Genomic DNA, 20,478 nt, shown 5'->3' with positions numbered 1-20,478 from the left:
ACAATCCTGGCTGCAGCCAGACATTAAAATCCACATTTGTCAGCCTAGAACAAAGGCAAAGCAAAGCCTTGTGGAAAATCTCCTTTCCCAGGTGACCATCCCTAGACTCCTTAGGAGATGGGCAGGCCAGATACTCAGCTGGACCCTGCTGTGGAGCTAAGCGCAAGCAGCTTTCCCCCTGGGGAGAGAGTGGGGGGTACACCTGGAGTCTGCCTCTCTGAGGGGGATTGAAGTGACCTGGGATCCTCTGTCCACAGCTGGGGCCAGCACAACCATCTCAGGTTAGCAGCTCCTCTGGAAGGGGCAGCCTTATGCAAGACAGAGATTGGCTGGAGCTTATTGATGTTACTGGTGTGATGTTTTCTGAAGAATGTCTAATCAATGCCAGCATTTCAAGGAAGGATCAACAGACTGCAGGCTGCTGATATGGTGACACTTAAAAAACTACAAATAGGAATTGTGGACAACCCAGAGGACACGGGTAGCAGTCTGATTAGTTTCAGCCAAGTGTGTGATGGTTTGTTCATGAAGTGATGACACAGTCTGGCAGCCTTCAGCCTGCAAACACTCCTGACTGTGAGGTGTCTCATCTCCCAAAAAGAATGGGCACATCAGTTCTTTCTCTGACCAATGCAAGTACCCCAAATCTGCATTAGCTTTTGAGAGAACCACTGAAGTGAATTTTTCCTTATCTAATGGTAGTAATGAATTAACATTGTTGTCATCTCCTGGCAGTGTTTTACCACCTGACCTGCTGCTTTAGGAGCAAAGGAAGGCTCACAAGGCTGCAGGCAATTCCAGGTGTGAGAGACTCAAAACTGTACTTCTTCAAAGTCAGTGTCAGCTGCTACATACCTCTTGCTGAATGACATTGAACAGGATGTAGAAGACATATCCCAGACCAATACTGCCTTTCAGTCTCAAAAGCCACTGAACCAGCTGTGCTCTGTTACTCTCCAGTGAGTCAGTCTCAAGACAGAGCAGTGACCTTTCTTGTTCTGCTTTCCCAGCATAACTCATGCCACTCTTCCTTGGTTTCATACTGCCTCAAGGGTCAGATCAGGAGCCCATCAGCTCTGATGCCAACCACACCTTTCTCCAACAGGGACAGGCTTTCCCCCAGACACAGGCAGGGAATTCTCCTGAGCCTCGTTCATAATTCTGAATACACATCAGTGAACCTCTTCCTGCCAGTCACTGGTCTCATCTCATTCCTGAATGCCTCTGGAAATGTGAGGCAAAGAAAACCCCTAGAGCCAAAGAAGAAAACGAATATAATTAAAAATTAATTTCAGTGTAATAATTTAAGCATCTCAGCGAGACAAGCACCAGGCTGTTTCCGGTTTGGTGATGTGGGGAAGACCTTTCTGGTTCCCTGCCCTGGGGACTCTTATAAGTTTTAATAAGTTTTACCCTGCAGCTGTGAGCATGGCAAATTGAATACCCCAAATAAAGACTACTTTTCACTAGGCACAAGCACATTTACTATGGGACTTAACAGGACTTAACATTTCTTTCTGCCATGCTATGCCCTGGCAGAAGGGCTATGATGCAGGTGGATTGCTCACCTTGCTATGCCTCAGCTGTCTCTCTGTGAGGGACTGGTCAAAGGAGATGAGCAGATGTTTAAGGCAACAGGACTTCCCCACTGGCTGTGGGGAAGAGGGGAGCCAGGTATCAGTGTTGAGTCCAGCACTTAGTTCCCCTGTCAGCCTCGGGTCTGAAGGCCACAAGCATTACTCTGTAACCTTTTGCCTTTGTGAGCAGTACAGCAGCCATTGCTAAACTTCCTGAACAGCAACAGAATGCGTCTTCCTCCTCAAGACATGCACAAAACAAGGGATGTATAAAGGCACATTCCAGTGGCTTCTGCAACTTGATGTTGGCAGTGCTACACATGGACATACTGCATAACTCCCACTCCTTTCCTTGCTGGCCTTGCCAAATCCTCATCCATCCTGTTTGCCTATGCTCCTTCCTCCCAGATGCTCCATCTCCTGTTCCTTCCTTGAAGATCCTGCATCTCTTTGAAGACTTTGGCTGCCTGCCAGTCTCTGTGTTCTCTCCCATCCCAGTTCACTCACCTTTGTCTGAGGAAAGCATCTGGCTTTCCTAAGGGCTGGTTTCTTCAGCTGTTTTTCAGCACATGGTACCATTAAGGTTGTCATTACGTTGTAGACAGTTCCATTCTGGTCTGGGAAGGGCAGTATAAAAAAGCTCAAGACAGATTTGCAGCCTCTGCTGACTTCCTGCAAGATGCTGGCTAATCAGTACCTCCCCTGATTACCTCATCAAAAGGCAAACCAGATGTTCTCCTGTGGAAGGAAGAAGCAATGAGCATAAAGCATTGCTACAAAGCCGCCTTTGTGTCACATGTTGCAACACGTCCAACAGCCCAGAACGGCAGTCAGCTCAAGAGCCCAAAGTGTCACACACAGAGCACAGGAATAGGTCCAGGAACTCTGGCCAAGGACCTTGAAACCATTACTTTATTTTGTGAAAATCTCTGCTGGGACATTAGATGTAAGGGCTGTAGTTTTCAGATCTTTCCAGGATCACCAACCTGCAAATCAATCTGCTCTGCAAGTGCAGGCAGGTGAGATACACCTTGTCCTGTGGATCTGCGGGCATGAACCACAGCCATTGTCCTTCACAGTGCTATGGCCATCCCTTTGGACCAGAAAATGCTTTACACTGTAGCAGAGGGATAGGGAAGACAGAAAGCTGATTAATCCTGAGCTGCCTAGCAGATGCAGATGCCTTTAGTTATAATTTCTTTACTGTTGGCACTGTCCACCATACACAGCTTCCTAAATTTTCAGGCCGAAATTTGAAGTAATCCTGGTTAATCAGATAACCCTTTTTCATCCAAACCTCCTTCCTAAAGAGCTCTGCAAATGTTCAGACACACAAAGAGCTGCTAAACAGAGCAGGTTTTCTCCAAAGTTTTTGTAATGATGGGGAGTAAGCAAGGCCAGGAGCTAGAGGAGCTATGTCAGAAATATGACAGAGCATCCCACTTTGTTGTACATTCACCTGAGCAGTGTAATTAAATCATACAGACGACAGATGTAGACATAACCAGGCAGTTCATCATCACCTCACCGTGAGGCAGGGAAGGTATTGCCTTTCCGAGCCAATATGCCACTGGAGAGCGTCTGACAGACACCATCACACTGGCAACATCAGGGAAGCATGAACATTTTGCTGCACCACTTTTGTGCCAACACCAGCTTTGACAATCTAGATCTAACTTCTCAAAGGAATTTAAATTAATTCTCTTTTTGTTTGAGAAGTCCTGTCATGCCTCCAGAATGTGCATACGAAAGGATGGTAACATGTGCTTGAACATCTTTAATAGTCTGAAGAAGTGAGTGCTGTATTACCAGAAAAGAGATGAGGTCCCTAGTGAATTATGTAGTACGAATAAAACTATTAAACTGGCCTGCACCATCATCTATTCTGTGTATGCCTTCCACATCACAGAGGAAACATCTCTGAAATTACTGAGAAGAAGGTTTAAACATTTTATTGAGGGGCTTTGTCCGCCTACTCAGGTTATGAATCAAAACCCAACAGGGTTCAGGATGAAAAAAAAATAACTACCCCATGCTTAAAAGCACCTCTGAAACACACTGGGAACTGATTTTTCTATGCATAAAAACCCCATGATCCGAAGGCCCTCTGAACCTTAAGAGATGTAGAAATAAATTGAACACCCTGCTGGAACACTTCCAGTCTTGGACAGCTCCTGCAATCCTTCAGAGCCACAGAAGAGCAAACCTAGGAACTGTCGGACAAGGCTTGATATGTCTCTTGGACACTGTGTCGTGGGTGAATGTGTGTGGGGGAGAAATTACATACCTCAAGGAAAAAGAAAACATTTTTGTGATAAATTTGATTTTTTTTCCTTAATACATTTTAAAGCATACTTTTGAAACTGCTTAAGAGTCTGCAATATTAAAATAGCTCTGAAAGGAGAATACTGATGAAGTGGTCAGAAAGGCACAGGACTTGGCACTTAACATGAGGCCCTGCCAGTTATTCTCATCAGCATGAAAGATTTTCCTTTATCAAGGGGAAGGTTATACTAAAAGTTGCTAAGGGAAAGATTCTCAAGGGTCTAATCTTTTTGTAACACACCATCTCTTTTGTATTCTGCTCTGCTCTTTTACATTCTGCCCTTTGGAGATGGATGGCACTCAAGGATGTTTTTGCAGTCTTCTGTGCTTAGTGAAGTTAATTTAGCACAGACATTTTTCCTCTCCTTATTAATTTCAATTTTCACTTCTCCATGAAAAGTTTAGTTTTTTCACGTAGTTTTCTTCCCCATATTAGGACAAGAATTCTGTTTTTGAAAGAAATTAGATATCTGCTTTGAAATGAATAAAAAACTTTCTAAGTTAGCATGAAAAATGTTGCTGAATTTTTACAACGTGAATGAAGAGGACTGACATATTGAGAAGTTGTCTACATACAACGCATAAGGTTGTTCCAGCCTTAGTGCAGTTTGTTATTGTGTTTGTTAGATAGTGAGTAGATGTAGCTGGTCAATTCTTGCACAATAGAAAATGCAAAGCCAGGGCACACACATGTACACATATAAAAGCTAAGCAGAGAACCATACCAGGAAAGCCTGATGGGTATCACCAGAAAAGGAACACAGCAGTAGAGAAAGATCAGAAGGCCAGGAGGAAGAACAGAAGGGTTATTGAGAATGTCATGTTACTGGCACTTAGCTTAGCAGGTCACTAAGCAGGTACAGCTACATGCAGCTTCTGAGGACACCCAGGTTGGGAGACAAAGAAACATTAATAAATCCTAACGATTCACAGAGCTGGGGCAGGACGGGGAAATGATCAATCACAAGTAGCTTCCAAAAGACACAAAATGGCACTTCCACGACTAGCAGTAAGGTTACCAACCTAAGAAGCATGCAGGAGTATGTGCGAGAACACAACAGCTGGTATTCCTTATCTTCCCTATCACAGAGCATCCCTGATTGACCTTTTGGACACAAACATCTTGGTGCCTGAGTGCTGGGCTGACTTGGGCATTTTGGTGACTGAGTGTGCGGATAGAGCAGTATCAGTGAGTGAGAAAAAACCCTCCCAAAAGGTTTAGCACTGACACTTGCAGCTAGAAACAGACACTGCAGAAACAACGTCCAGACACTACCATCATATCCTGCATTCCTCTTGAAAGCAGTATGAACCATTTTGGTTTCACTAGAATTCCCTGCCCTTAAAGTTAGGCAGACCTTCTATCTCACTCTGTGTATCCAGGACACCATCTCCAAGTTTCCCAGGGCTGCATAAACTTTAACAACCTTGGAGTTGTACTACTTGGAGTGAGGACGATAATCCTGTATTTTATGTCATTTCTGTGGCTGAATCATTCTCTGTAATTTCTGTTTGAAGACAACAGTAGAGCAATATTTGCACCATTTCTTTAGGATCCTGTGGAACAGAAGTGTAGTTAGTACAACATGGTGAATAAGACTGGAATGGTAGAAAGGACTCTGACAACCTTGTGTAGCTGCCCAAAGAGACAGGGGAGCTAAAAACTCCTTATACTCTATGGTAAAGTCATTCTGATGGGAGATATTAAAATCTTAAAATGTTAAAGAAATTGTGAAGAGCACACTACAGATTAATCCTTAATTGCTTTAAGGCCAGCAATTTTAACAGTAGTATTTTTTCAAGCTTAATTAAGGTAGTAGAATTCTTATGGAGAGAGGGATGGACAGGTGTCTTTAACACTTCCAAGTCTATTATGACATTCTTTTGAAGCAAATTATTTGGAACCCTGCTCCATGACAGGATCCTACTCCTAGATACATCTCTGTCCTCCATTAGACTGCTAGGTCAAGTTTCCAGGAGACAGCTTCTTGAGTTCAAGCTCTCTGGTACATCACCTCTGTCACACACTGAGGAGCCAGTGTAACAAATAATAAATTTCTTTTATTGTTGCTTTATAACATAAAATAATTAAATCCATGATTCCAAAATAAGGGGCATTTAAAAAAACTGAGTAAGACAAATGTGACATAACTATGTCATATTTTAAAACAAAGAGCCACAAGAATGTTTTCTAAATGCCTTTTCCTGTGACAAATTTCTTCAACAGCTCCATCTTGCATAACACAGCTTGCTATGTGACCAGTGCTAGGGTAGTTGGAAAGAATGATAGATTCATTATCATCCATGTGCTAACATGGGAGTGAAATCTGGAATAAGGGTACAAAATTAAAAAAAAACCAAAACAATCTCTACGGCAGGACATGGACTAAACGTTTTCTCTGCTTTCTAGCTCTAATGTCACTGACTGGGACTCCTGAGGCAGGGGTTTTCAAGGCCAGGCCAAGGTGGAGGGCTTCCTCCAGGTCCAGAGAACACTGCAGTGCAGGCAGCCTGAGGGAGAAAAACAGTAGCACTTGCAGTCAGTTCTTTTCAACGACACAGATGCTGGCAATGGCCTTAAAGACAGTGTGTTAAACTGAGGTGGGACTTCTCATCAAGGAGCTAGATGATGAGATGACACTACTAGGTTTTTCTAGAAAGATAATTACTGTTGGGTATGGAACAAGAGTCCCAAAACGCTGGTGAGCCTTCAGGCAGCTCGATTAATTTTACGTATATGCCCTGCTTTATCGTCAGTCACAAGTTCAATAACTTTGTCCTTGCACATGGAAAACCAACAGTGAGTATCTGAAAACAAGCTATGCATACTGGTCTTGTGAGCTGTCCAAGCTTTTCCATACACCAAGAATGTACCAAGCCAATTAACCAAAAGTGACGTTTGGACAAGATCATTCTTCCCCACCAGGAAGTGAGATCTTCTTGAAATATCTCCTTCAATTCCCTCCGGGAAGGAAAAAAGGCATTTTACTACTGACAGATCCAGGTGACCCTGCTGGAAGTCCAGCTTTCACAGTTCCACTGGATAAGGGTGTAGCCTGCAAACTCCTCTATCCTCTCTGACCTCTCACTGGCTCAGCTTCACATTTTCTGGGCCTTGAAGTGCCTGCCTGAAGACAAGGTTTTTCAGTTGATCCAGTTTATTGTCTCTTAAGGCATCCCGTATGGCACTGAAGAAACCGAAGTAGTGCTGGAAGTTGTGCATCATGAGCAGGACACCGGCCAGCAGCTCATTGGTCACGAGGAGGTGATGGACGTAGGCACAAGTGTGCCTCTGACAACAGTAACAGGTGCATCCTTCCAGCAAAGGACCAAAGTCATCTTGGTATCTAAGGAAGAAGCAATGTTGGATAACATCAAAGGTTAGAAGACCCATTCAAGTTATAAAGAGTACCCAATTACTACCTGGCCTTTTGCAGGGACCTGAGCCCCGAGGTCCTGATTCCAGCTGCTGAGATTTGTTGACAACTAAGACCGGCACCACTGGCACAAAGGACTTCAAATATCATAGATGGTTTGGGTTGGAAGGGACCTCACCTAGCGGGTCATCTAGCTCCAACACTGTGCCATGGGCAGGGACATCTTCCACTAGACGAGGCTGCTCAAAGCCCAAAGCCTCATCTTGCCAGAGTTCACTTTGGAGCCAAAAGGCCACACATCTAAGCCAGGATAACTCTGACTATATTACAGCTAACAGCAGAGAGAGACCCTATCTGTGCCTTCCCTGACAGAAAAGCTGCAGTGCAAAACACCCCTCACTAGCTATAAGATCGTTTATGAAGGAGAAAGCTACCAAAACTATGGATTTACTGATTTCTCTATTCACAAAACAATATTCCCCTCTACTGTGAGATGCTGGAGAGAACAAAGCAACACAATTGTCTACTCAGACAGCCCAGAAGTACCTGTGGCAAAGAGAAGGAAGGACAAGTGGTAACAATGGCCAAAGTTTTTGCGAAGTATCTAGAAATGGCAGAATTGCTCAGCAGCTGCCCAAACTGAGTCAGAAAGCAGAGGGTCTCCACAGTTAGAGTAAAATCCAGTATCTCAAGATGACTCAAGTTAGATGTGGAAGACCAAAATGATCCCCAGACAAGCTTTGTAACCTATGGTCTTTCAGCTGGGCCACAGTTATGACCACAGTATGTCTGCTAGATGAATGATCAGAAAGTCCCTGGCTTTAGGTCAAGCAAAAGACAGTGCTTTCTGACATACACTGTTGCCTGATAACAAGCTAGAATGCTCATCCAACACTCTCTACTAAATGTCCAGAAGTACTGTCTTCAACAGCTTTTTTTTTATGAAGTATCCCATCCAGCTGTTGACCACATGCAATCAAATACAGAAGTCAAAAGTATCCCATTTAGTGATACAGCTGCAGGTACCCTCCTCACAAACTCACATACCTTTTGTCCTTCAGACATATCTCAAACGGTGTCATTTCTGGGTCAGCTTTGGAGATTTCATCCTGGTTTTCTTCAGCACCAATCTTCTCCAGGTCCTGGGACCCATTTTGTGTTAAAACTGCTTAAAATAAAAAGACAGTAGCCTTTTACAAACAGAGCAAGGGCAAAGGAAGGATAGCAACTTTAGAATAGGTATTTCTGCTACTCTCCTGCCACAGGTTTATACCTCTTTCTTATAGTAAGCAGCTATTTTCCTTAATTGCCATAGGTTAGTTAACTCAAGTACACTTTTAGATGATTAAAACAACAAGAGACAACTGAAAACTAATCTACTAAAACTAATCAAAAGTTAGAGTTGAAACAACAGTATTACTCTTTGCTGCTCTACTGAGCTAAATTCTTAAAAAATAAGAACTTTTCATCTGAACTGCATGCTGAATAGAGTGCAACCACCTGAACAAATTGATTTTATTGAGATTTTATTAGAGTAGATAGGCAACTCATTTGCATTCAATCATTCTACTTTCCATGCTGTGATCAAGACTCAGGGATTTAGATGCCTCTTTTTTTTTTTTTAAACAACTGGAATCAAAAGAGGCTGGTAGCACTAATTCAGAAGATGTAGATTCCACATCTGCCTTTTCCGCACCTATCTGAAAAATAAAGGTTCATCCCATAACTTTGTAGGTTTGCAATTTTAAGTTTGTTCTTAAGAAGGAGACATATCTGGAAATACCAGTATTACTGTTTGCACAATCCATGTCTACTGACTTTAAAACAGGCACAGAACAAAACCACTCCCCTTACCCAGAATCTTATGATTTAAGAATATGGTGAAACAAGAGACCTTAAAGACAAGGGTTAAAAAAATAGCAGCAAGCACAAAGAAACAAGATGTTCTGTTCTATTCAGATGGTTTTGAATTATCCAGGCCTGAAAAGCCCCTAGGTTTTACCCAAGAGAAAAAATGTAAAATGTTTCCCTGTATTAAAAATATTTAATAGGCCAAAACAAAATAGGTGCTTGAAACACATTTGAGAGGTGTTTTAATGGGTGATATGCATGTTCCCATCTCACAGCGTAATGAGGTAATAAGTTATGAACATCTCATTTTTGTTTTGATATGTACTGATGAGTGCAAGGACAAAGAGAAAAGCTGCCCAAAGAAATGGGAAACTTCTGACAGCTAGAAAGAACGAACTTCAGAAACACATTATTATTACAGCCACATGGTCAGTTCATTCTAGAAATCAAACATATTACATCTCCACTTAATAGGTCCAGCCTTCACTGCTAAAGGTAACAGAAGATTTCCCAAGGGTATCAGACTAAAACCCCTCTATTCAGTTGGTGTTTAAGAAATATTTAATCATGTTTTGGCTAATCACGTTTAGAGGCCTCAAGCTTTACTCAATAGGTTTCACACCAAAGTACCCCACCTTCAAAAGCAACACTTGATAGTGGAATATCAGTTTTTCCAGTGGTTACTGCACTTATTTCAGGAACAAAACACTCAAGTACAGATTCCTCCAAAGTATGAATTCTCCTTGTCGCAATGTAAACTGTAAAAATTATAATGACCATCAAGAAGCCTACCTGCTGTTTCAGGATCTGGATGGCAGTCATAACTGAAAACCAAGGCACAGCCTCGCTCTGTCACTTGGAAGGGAAAGAAGCTCTCAAAAATGTCCACTCCCCTTTCAATGCACTCAAGCACCTCATCTGGTTTGCCCACACCATGAATGATTCTGTAAGAGACACACAGGAAGACAAATCTACAATATTCTGAGTAGAAGCAAGAAGGTACCTGAAGATCTTCAGGTCATGTGCAGCTCACTTAGCTTATCTCTGCAACTGCTAACCAGAAGGCAACTGGGGACAACAGTCACCACCCAGAATCCTGTGTGCTTCCAGTTCCCCACCTCCAACCCATCCAGTACATAGCAGGCTTTTCATTATCTGCCATTTGTAAGACAGCAATAATCCCTCACTTACTGCAGAACAAACTCATTCTGTTCATTATGTTTGAAGTGATTTGGTTTCTTTCACATACACATAAATACACTTAGATTCAAAACATCTGTGCCATAGAACAGATATTTTCCTTAGTCATGTTTGTGCCCCAGGGAACTACCGATTTCCAGACACATGAACCCTTTTGCTTGTTAACTGCTTAGAAGACAGTCTGAAAAGACTTGATCGAGAGCAGCAGAGACAGCAGTAGATGGCTGATCAAAGATACAAGTCCTTCAGGTGACAGACACATCATATTGCACTTGGAAAACCCGCCTGGAGGAGAATGCATTACTGAGAACTGTCATCAGAAAGAGAGAGCTTCCTTCCTTTAGTCTTCCCTCGTCTTTACACTCTACCTGTTCAAATGATTTACCCAAAAACCTGGGCTGTAACTTCTCCTGAGACACGGCATTAAGAGCCAGGAAGAGCCCGGCTGGACTGCCATCACTGGTAATAGAGATCCTGCTGTTAGCCAAATTTAGTTGGCAGGTTTGCTGATGGTGGGTGAAGCATAAGAGAGTAGAGCAGTGCCTGCTCTCCTGCAGGTGCATGGGCTGGGCTGACAGCAGTAGAAGTTAATGTAGGGCAATGATCTAAACAGATAATTAGGAAAATACACAGGGGCTGATAAATGAAGTCACAAGGTGCCATTTTTAGTCACTTTTCTAAGTACTCCAATTAAATTGATGAGAACAGAATAAGGATGGGAGAAGTTTACAGCATGAGTGTTTTATGTTTCAGGTTCCCATGGCAGGGAGAAAATGATGTGCAGAAGTCAGAACAGTAGATCTGCACACATGATCAAAGCCCTTGCTGAAACTTTTGTCTGCACAGTTAAGGAGAAATATTTCTTCTTGCAAGGGTTCCGTTGCTACTGGAAAGGAAAACAAATTTTACCAAGAGACTTCAGCATCTTTAGATACATAAAAGGACTCTTAAAAAGTACATTGATAAGGTCATTTCATCATCACACAAAAAGCAGTCGCTTCTTGAGTGAAGCACAGAAAGTGTTTGTCTTCTAGAGAATTTTATATTGAATTTTATATTGGGGTAGAACACACCTGCATAACTACTTCTCCAGCCAGAATGGCAAGGGTGATTCAGGAACAAGGACTGTCTGAAATTCACTTGAGGTACTTACAAGACCCCTGGGGCTACCCAGCTCTCTTCCTACTGAGAGGTCAGAAACACTTGTCTTAACCAGACAAGCAAACTATTTGATAGATGAGGCAGATGCACAGGTAGCCAGTAAGGTTAGCTGAGCAGATTGGACTCTAATGCTCCCAGGGGATCTTTTAAGTAGCTCAACCAGACAGGATGGCAACAACACAGCAAGCTTTCTAATTGTCAGGAAAATTCAAACCCCAGGCACCATTAAGCAAGAACAAGCTGCAATACCAGACACGTGCTTTTGCATTTAATTTCCTTTTGAACACCATTAGGTCAGAGCAATGCTCAGATAGCAGAGGGAAGCAGGACGACAATGGGGCCTCAGTCACTCTCTTTAGGAAGTGATGAAAAAAGCACTCACATTATTTCTGTTGCAGCTGCTCTTGTAAGAGCAATCCAGCAAGCTCAACCCAATGCTAAGAAACCCCTCGTATTAGCACACATTTTTGGGAAGTCTTTAGTTACTGTTACTCATTTGTACCATCAAAAAAGCTACCACCCCTGTCCAGTCTCTGCCATGAATACGATGGGCAAAACTAACTACTCAGATACACAATAAGCCCCACACTGTCCAAGAAGAGAACATCATTGTTTTAGGCAAGGCTGTACCTCCTCTGGTAGTCCACAGGCTCAGTGTCTCAGGTACCAGGTCAGAGCTGGCTGCCAAAAGATCATGTAAACACTGGCTGGTTCTGTCAGCACTCGTCTCTGGAGCCATCCTCCAGTTGAGACCAGAGAGAACTGGAAACATGACAGTTTTTGATAAGGTCCTCATCATGAGATGAGGTCCCCTCATAAGATGAGGTACCTGCATAATATCTTGATAATAACACTCTTGTTTGAGCTGAACTTCAAGTAAATCATGGCCTCAGAGGCCAAATGCAAGCACCCCTCACATATTCTACCTGTAACTCTTCCTAAAAATGTATATATGACAAATGTGGAGAATACTCATATCCAGAGTGTGAGTACAGCTTGGTGCCAATTGCAGCTAAAAACTGAAACAACGGTTGAAGCCTGTAGCCTGACAGTGGTAAAATTTATGCCGCCTGGCACATACAGAGCTGTGCAATACAGCAATTATTTCCTACAGGGATACTGCACAGCAGCCTGTAGAAGCTCCTCATAATAGAACAGATGGATTTCTTGGGATGTTGCCCACACGACTTACCTTGGTTTATCCTCTGGCAGCTCTGCTGTGACAGAAGCTATCAGTTTCAACTTGGTCTCCATGGCCATGGCACTTCCCTGGAAGCCATCTAGCAGAAAGCCACCCACAGGCCGCTTGGCAGTCTCCCTGGCTGATCTGAGCCTCTCTTCCAAGATATCTCCACCTTCAATTGCCCCAAACATTACACTTCCTTGTAGTTCCTGTCCCAGGAGAAAGCTACAAGTGTTAGAGCGTGCTCTGCCAAAGACATGCAAGACATCTCAACACCTAGACTTCAGATGCCTGCTACTTAAGCCCCACATTCCCAGGAACTTGCCAGAACCACAGTGTTTCATCCCACGTAAGACTATTCCCCACACAACACTGTGAAGTCCATGTGAGAGTGTAAGAAATGGGATTAAGGGAGACAAGATTCTGCTCCTTACCTTGACACTAACTCACTGAGAATTTTGATGCTGTTCTTCCCACCTCCCTATTACTGAAGGCAATAACCACACACCATCTTTGTACGTGGCTTTTTATGGATGGCCCCTCAGCAGTACACATGTCAGTACAGAATACAAAGCAGGTGCCATTATCCTGTCTGTCAGAACTCATCTCATAATGATCAGACCAGATCTCACATTGAATTCCCTTCCAGGAGATACTGATATCAGCTCCTGTCACCCATTTTCTTTCCCTTGTAGTGCACATTCAGATATTTATCTCCTTTCACCAAAAGGGAGGGAAGTTTCAAAGCTGCTGGAAGAAAAGAAGAACGGTACTGACTAATTCTATCAAGTCCTTCCTCACTTGGAACTGAGGTGATTTCAGAGAAAAAAGATTGGTTTTCTCAACCTGTATGAGAAGATCCCACTTTGCCCATGCATATAGCAATAAGGTAAATGAAAGAAATGCACTACAGTCCGAAAGCAAGGAAAAAAAAATTAGAAGTAGTTCTCCCCAACAAGTAAGGATGAGTATTCTAGTGCAGGAGACAATTTACTAAAGGGAGAAAGGAAAACTCCCTATGCTACTGGTTATACCTCATGTAGGACTGTCACCTGGGCATTCTCTGATACATATATGTGACACAATTTCCTATTAAATCACATCCTGGGACTGCCCCAGGATGCAGCACAGACCAAAAAGCAGATGCAGTGCTATTGCCTCAGTATTTTGGGGACCTTACCGGTGATTTTTCTTGCAGCTGAAGACATACATCCAGGAAGGAAAGTGACCTATCCACAGACTTCTTGGCTCTTTTTCTACCAACTTCCCCAGAAATGGTGTCTCCATCAGAGATGCACTGGAACCAGTCTGGCTGGATGGCTCGCTGTATGTCCATGAATTTGGAAACTGTCATTTCCATGCGCCCTGAGCTTCCCCACAGGGAGACTGTCTGTCAAGGAAGAATAGGGATGAATGTTAGTTGTGAAGGATAGCAGATCCTAAGGGTGAAAGGAGGGAAGGAATTCGTCTGGTGAAATACCAGATACTGGAATGATACCTCATTCAGCAAAGGCTGCAATGGCAAATACAGCTCACTAATTTTCTGTATACAAAACCAAGAAACTGTTTCTTTTTCCAAGCATTTAATTCATACCTCATATGTGAATATACATGAGTATATATAAACCATACAGACACCATACACACTGGGAAGAATACAAAAAGTTGTTAAGCAACTTAATCTTCGAACCCCATGTTATTTTTGAAAGCTATGTATTGCTTTTGCACTTGGTATTTCATCCTTAAGTGTGACTCTTGGGGATGGTCCTATGCAGGGCTAAGAGCTGGACTTGCGGGTCCTTCCAAATCAGCGTATTCTGTGATTCTGTTACTTAGGGTCCAAATTCAGCCACTTAAGAAGGGATTGAAACACCAAGTGCAAAAGCAATACACAGCTTTCAAACCAAGCCAACATAAGAAACGGCAGGTGCTTATCAGGATTTCACCGAGTCTCTGTCTCAGTGTCTTCACACACTTTCTATTCTGTGTGTGCACTTGGGTCCCCACCTTCCATCGTTACTCCATGCTACCCTCAAAAGATTTTAAAGCAAGACAAAAGCCCCTGCACAGAGAGGTTATGTTACCTAACACCTCCAGGCAAGCAGATGTCACCATTCAACCCACTAAACATTCAGCTTCACAAAATGTTACTGCAAGTACTGCAACTACACATGCTACCACATTTCAGCCTATTTTACAGAATCTGCAATTAACTTGTGAGTGCAGCTTGGCTGTATTTTATTGTATTATTGTTAGACTTGTGACAGTGCTGCTCCAAAATTTTAAAGGGGTATTCAAGTAGTTAAGTATTGGTCTCAAGCCCTTTAGAATTTGGCTCTTTTCATCTACAGTTCTGTCAAATGAGGAAGTGTGTTCAGCTATCAGAAACAGCACATAGCTTGAAGTGTTACGGGGACTTTTTGCGACCTGAAGGTTTAAACACATTCTGCTAGCCTATGCCAGACAGACAGATTAAGCAGTGCAGTTCTCATGCATACTAATTTGCAAATTGAATTTGATCAGCTGATGCAAAAAATATGAGAAGAACAATTTTTTTGTTTCGTCTCCACAAAGACCCAAAAGAATTGTGCTAGTACACCACATGCCTGTTACCTGTCCATCCATCCATCCATCTCTCCTGATTACTTCTAGCCTCATCAGTCAATTTCACTAAATTTGAGCAACAAAGACAGAAGTCTCCAAAGTAATAATATTTCTGTAAATTTCCCACTAAAATAAGGCAACTCCAAAGGAAGGAGATCCAAAATTAGTACCTGCAAAATAATGGGAAGACAAGCAGCTGTATGTTGTTCTGAAGCAGCATGTTGATCAGATAGTACCTGCTGCCTCTTATTGTGAGAGCATTGAGGAACAGCTGGCGAAGGCAGGCAGAGGAAAGTCAGAACTGTCTGAGCCAAAGGGCAGAGTGTAATCACATTTAGTTACCTTCATTCTGCTCTCGAGAGAAAAAAAGCTGCTTTAATAAATAAAATAGCCATGCAGCTTAGAGAACTGAGCATTATCCTGCGATTATTTAAATCCAGCCCGTGCTAGACTTTCTGGCACAGAATCCAGAGCTTTCTGTCCCATTGCTTTCAAAAAGCTATCATAAGCATTTGTCAGTACAGATTCAGCTGCAGAAGGCCTTGTAACAAGGTGACAAATATCTTCACCAGCTTATTTAAAAAAAAAAGCTGAATCAAACCTGCAACACCCAGGCTTAGATTGCTGCTATCACCTCATAGCTGCACAATGGTAGGACAAGCTTCAGACAATTCCTTCCCTGCAAAGAGGCAGGACTCAGCCTGGTTCCCAGCAGCAAAGAATATACATTGGTAGCTGAATGGCAGTAGTTATCCTCTGTCATTCAGTCACCTTTCACCAAATGTGACCATACCCAAACAAGCCTTGAGACCGACTGGATCTCAGCAGGTGCCAGGAGTGGCCCCTGCAGGACAAAGTTGTGGAAGGTAGCGTGTGGATTGCATGGGGAATGCATCTGCATGTGGGATGGAACAGGAAAATGCCTGCAACACTATGCACTCCTGGATTGCTGAGCCACTCTCCTGTGAAAATTATAAGTTCTTCTCCTTTGTGGGCCTGTAGCAGACTAAATACACACACAGGGGTTCAGATTTAATGCTTATCAGTGGCATCGCTGTAAGCTGGTACAGCAAATACACTAAAACACAGGTATTTTCTTTTACTACCATATTAACTACAACAGCATGGGAGGACAAAGCTCTCCTTTCTATCTGAATTTCCACTTAACTGCTCGGAAATTGTTCAGGGAACATGCTGACAAGTAAGAACATGTACAGCTTTATTTAGTTGGAGGTAGGAGCATGTAAATGACATTCCTCTTTGTGCAAAGATTAGAAAAATAAATCTTGTGGCTGTCTGAGCACACCCACAGAGATGAAGGGACTGGCAGCTTTCTCTTGAGAACTTTAGGTGGACCCTTTCAAGTCTTTACAGCTACTGTACCTTGTTGGTGTTGTAGCCAGATGGACAGGGACTGACTGGGTCATGAAGGGAGCAGTACAGCACAGCATCTGGCATACCTGGGAGCAGAGAGACAGACATGGAGTAGAGTTTCATGAACTAAAGCAAAGCTAATGCAAAGATGTGGCTTGTCAATTTGCAAAAGGGAACAGGGTATTCTCCCACACACAAATACATCCATTCTGACAAAGAAAATATCAATCATTTGATATCTCAGCATCAAAGAAAGCAGACTTCTTCCTCAATTTTACTATCAGCAGGGAGAAGAGCATCAGGACAAACCATGAAATAATACCCTTTGGTTCTGCAACCTACATAGCTCCCTTGAGATTTATTTCTGTTTCTTCTTGATTAATACTTTACCTACTAAAATCTTCTAGACCCAACAGCTGACTCACTTGACCACACAATTGATATACTGAAGACATCTGACATTTGACACAATCTAAACTGAGCAACAACCCCAAGCCTAGAACTCTTAAGGAAGGACATACAGAATCATAGAATGCTTTGGGTTGGAAGGGACCTTAAAGATCCTGTCCCATGGGCAGGTACACTTTCCACTAGACCAGGTTGCTTAAAGCCCCATCCAACCTGGCCTTGAATACTTCTAGGGATGCAGCAGCCACAACTTCTTTGGGCAATCTGTTCCAGTGCCTCACCACTCTCATAGTAAAGAACAGAATACTGAGAGAATGTATCAGCTACAAAAATGAGAAATATATCATCCCTGCAGACAGGAGGCTTCAAATGTCAGAAAGCTAGACAGTAGGTCTCAATGACAGTCTTCTCTTCACAGATAGTCACTGAAATTGGTAAAGCCTCTAAGAAGTTTCAGATAAAGAGATTCTTCAATTTTTCGTGAAGGAATAAGTTGCCCAAAAGCAGTCGAAGTTTACTGAGAGTTGGGTACAAACTTCCTTTGGAAAGGCAAACCATAACTTTGTTTATATAATGAAATATATGTCCCAAATTTTTATGCGCTTAAAAAAACAAAGCACGCTATCAACATTTTTTTTTCTTGCAATGTCTGCTAAATTCCATACGCAAAGAATTGTCTGTAAATTATAGAAATTACAGACACATCATCACTTTCACAGGACTTACCTCATACCCAAGTGTAACTTGAGATACCCAGAAAAAGCATCCCAGAGAAACTTGTTGTCTTGGCAGATCATCCTCCAGTCCTCTGAGCTGCCTCCCCAGATATAAATACAGGCTATGATACAGATATTCACACAAGAGGCCAACCCTGCATTCACTGTGCATTCAGGGTCCTTTGCCACACGAGCCTGACACCAGTGATCTGAGCTGCACAATGCACGTGGTCAGGCCTTTACTGATCTGTTGTGACAACCAGAGGAAAAAACCAGGAGAGCTGCAAACACAGAACTGCTGCTTTACTCATTCTTATCATCGAGGTGTTAAGACAAAGATTCCATTCAGGAGCTGCTCCAAGAATGGAGTACAGGGACTGATGAACATCACAAAGGCTTGGTGCAGTAGCCAAAGGATGTGGCAACATTGACTGTTTTTCATATGACTATCCATAAATAAAATTCAGTTAATTCTTAAAATTGACTCTTAAAGATGGAAAAGTGGAAGAGGAATACAGGGAGCAAGTACAGTCCAAACGCCAAACAAACAGGAACAAAGAACAGGGGGAAAATGAGCTTCTCCACCTGCTTCTTTAGTTGCTCAAAGCTCCCACAAATGCAACGTGGGTCCTTCCCCCTAACATTTTCTCAGAACAGAAACAGCTCGGAGACAGAAGTGTCCACCAGCTGAGACTGATTTGATGTGGGTGCTTTACCTGTTCATTCTTCGTACTGCATAAAGATTTCCTGTTGGAAATCTTTTGCTGAAATCAACTATTTTAAGGGAACCAAAAAAGACAGGAAATGTATTTGAGCAGCTGTATGGGGAAGGCCCTTTTAATGAGAGTTTCTCATTCTCCTCATAAAAGAAGCCAGAAATTGCACCTGGCAAGATTCATTAGCAGCAGTGATTGGGAGCTACAGTGAAACCACTCTCAGTCCTAGTCTCAACTTCTGGGCTAAGCCCAACCCAGTCAGTGCTGAAGCCTACAAGGAGAAGGCTGGGTGCAGAAAAAGAGGGGGAAAAAGCAAAACTACTTATTTTTGTATGGTGATTGAAGGATTTTTGGCCATACTATTGGCCAGAAGGATTTCTGACCATACCAACATCAACATACTATTTCAAGTCTTCCTTAGTGCCACTCTGAGTGAGAAAATGCCTAAATGGGGAAAGTCTGTACCTCCATCTTTCTGCCTACTGTACTGCCTGAACATGCTCTAGTGGGATCCACTTGCATTTTCTCTCCAGACATACAAGCAAACACATACACTTTACCTATAAATTTTGCAGCTCCTTCTTTATACTCTTCCAGGACATCATGAATTTCTGCCCTGCAATCCAGATACAGAAACACATTAACTAAGCAGACAACTATGAAAAAAGATCAGTGGTTTCATAAGTAAGGCTTCTGTTTCCATACTTATGCATTATCTGAAACTGGATCGGTTAAGCACTGATTTCTGCCATCCAGCTATCAGGCAGCAAAGCAGGGACAGACAGAACTAAATTCCAGAGACACAGAGGTCAAGAATCATAGCCCACAACCTAGGGCATTCATAATTCTGTGGCAAACAGGCAGATCTTTTACCTGCACTGACCAGTGCCCACTGACTTGCTGGAGAACACGCAGCCCCAGTGTGACTTCTTGGGTAACATCACTAATGTGCATCATTAGGCAACAGCACAACCAGGGACGGGAAAGCTTCTAACAAGCTTTATGATGTTAATCTTTCCTTTCAGTTGCCACTTACCTAACTAGTTTTGAGAGTCAACTGTTAGTTCAATCTTACTTCAAATGTTTCCAGGATGGGGCATCTACCACCAATCTGGGCAACCTGTTCCAGTGTTTCATTGTTCTCATTGTAAAAAATTCCTTCCTTATATCTAGTCTACCCTCTTACAGATTAAAACCATTATCTGTCAAGATAAGCCCTGCTAAAAAGATTGTCCCCAGTTTTCTTATAAGCCCCCTTTAGATAGTGGGAGGCTGATATAAGGTCTCCCTGGAGTTTTCTCTTATCCTGGCTGAACAGCCCCAGCTTTTCTCAGCCTGTCGTCACAGCAGAGGTGCTCCAGCCCTCTGATCATCTTCGTGGCTTTCCTCTGGACTCACTCCAACAAGTCCATGTCCTCCCTATGTTGGGGACCCCACAGCTGGATGCAGTACTCCAGGTGGGGTCTCACCAGAGCAGAGCAGAGGGGGAGAATCATCTCCCTCGACCTGATGGCCGAGATGGGAAGACGGCTGTGAAGTCACTACCGCGGGTTTGGCCTAAACACACTAAAAGCCACGCGGCCCTCCAGCTCCCTCGCCTTTCCCGCCGCGCCCCTGCACCTCCCTTCGACAGGGAAGCAGCAGGGGGACCCCCGAGCTCGCCGCTTCCCCGCGCCCCCCCCGCGGTACTCACAGGGCGGGCAGGGGCAGCTGCGCCACGCCGGGCACGCCGCGCACCTCCCGCAGCGTGTCGTGGGTGAGGTGCGGCGCCGAGCCGGTCCGCGTGTACAGCAGGCAGCCCGGCAGCGCCAGCGCCCCAGCCCCGCTCCTGCCCAGCCCCGCCAGCGTGCCCAGCCGCCCGCAGCCCGCCCCGAGCAGCTGCAGCTTCATCTTCATCCCCGGTCCGGCAGCGCCCGGGGACGGAGTGAGCGCGGAGCTCCCTTCCCACCGCGCCAGGCGTCATCAGCGGGCGCCGCGCGCCGGCGC

General features: G+C 43.6%; 1 protein-coding gene across 2 annotated transcripts; it reads right to left on the bottom strand.

Moving 5' to 3' along the window:
* Nucleotides 1-5,951: 5,951 nt before the first annotated feature.
* On the bottom strand, nt 5,952-20,443 carry QTRT2 (queuine tRNA-ribosyltransferase accessory subunit 2). Of its 2 annotated transcripts, none has more exons than XM_027681537.1 (8): nt 20,186-20,443; nt 19,053-19,108; nt 16,662-16,738; nt 13,855-14,064; nt 12,684-12,883; nt 9,923-10,074; nt 8,327-8,447; nt 5,952-7,249 (listed from the first exon to the last, which is right to left on the bottom strand). In XM_027681537.1, the coding sequence occupies exons 1-8, from the start codon at nt 20,386-20,388 to the stop codon at nt 6,988-6,990; spliced, it is 1,281 nt and encodes a 426-aa protein (XP_027537338.1). In that variant the 5' UTR covers nt 20,389-20,443; the 3' UTR covers nt 5,952-6,987. The 2 variants fall into 2 exon arrangements, with proteins under 2 accessions (XP_027537338.1, XP_027537339.1); XM_027681538.1 differs by having other exon boundaries at nt 5,953-7,249; nt 8,327-8,444.
* Nucleotides 20,444-20,478: the final 35 nt, after the last annotated feature.

Source organism: Neopelma chrysocephalum, unplaced genomic scaffold, assembly GCF_003984885.1.
Source record: "Neopelma chrysocephalum unplaced genomic scaffold, ASM398488v2 Primary Assembly neopelma1_60, whole genome shotgun sequence".
In the NCBI taxonomy this organism is placed as follows: domain Eukaryota; kingdom Metazoa; phylum Chordata; class Aves; order Passeriformes; family Pipridae; genus Neopelma; species Neopelma chrysocephalum.
The sequence above is the reverse complement of the archived record's forward strand: the minus strand, read 5'-3'. Positions and strand labels throughout refer to the sequence as shown.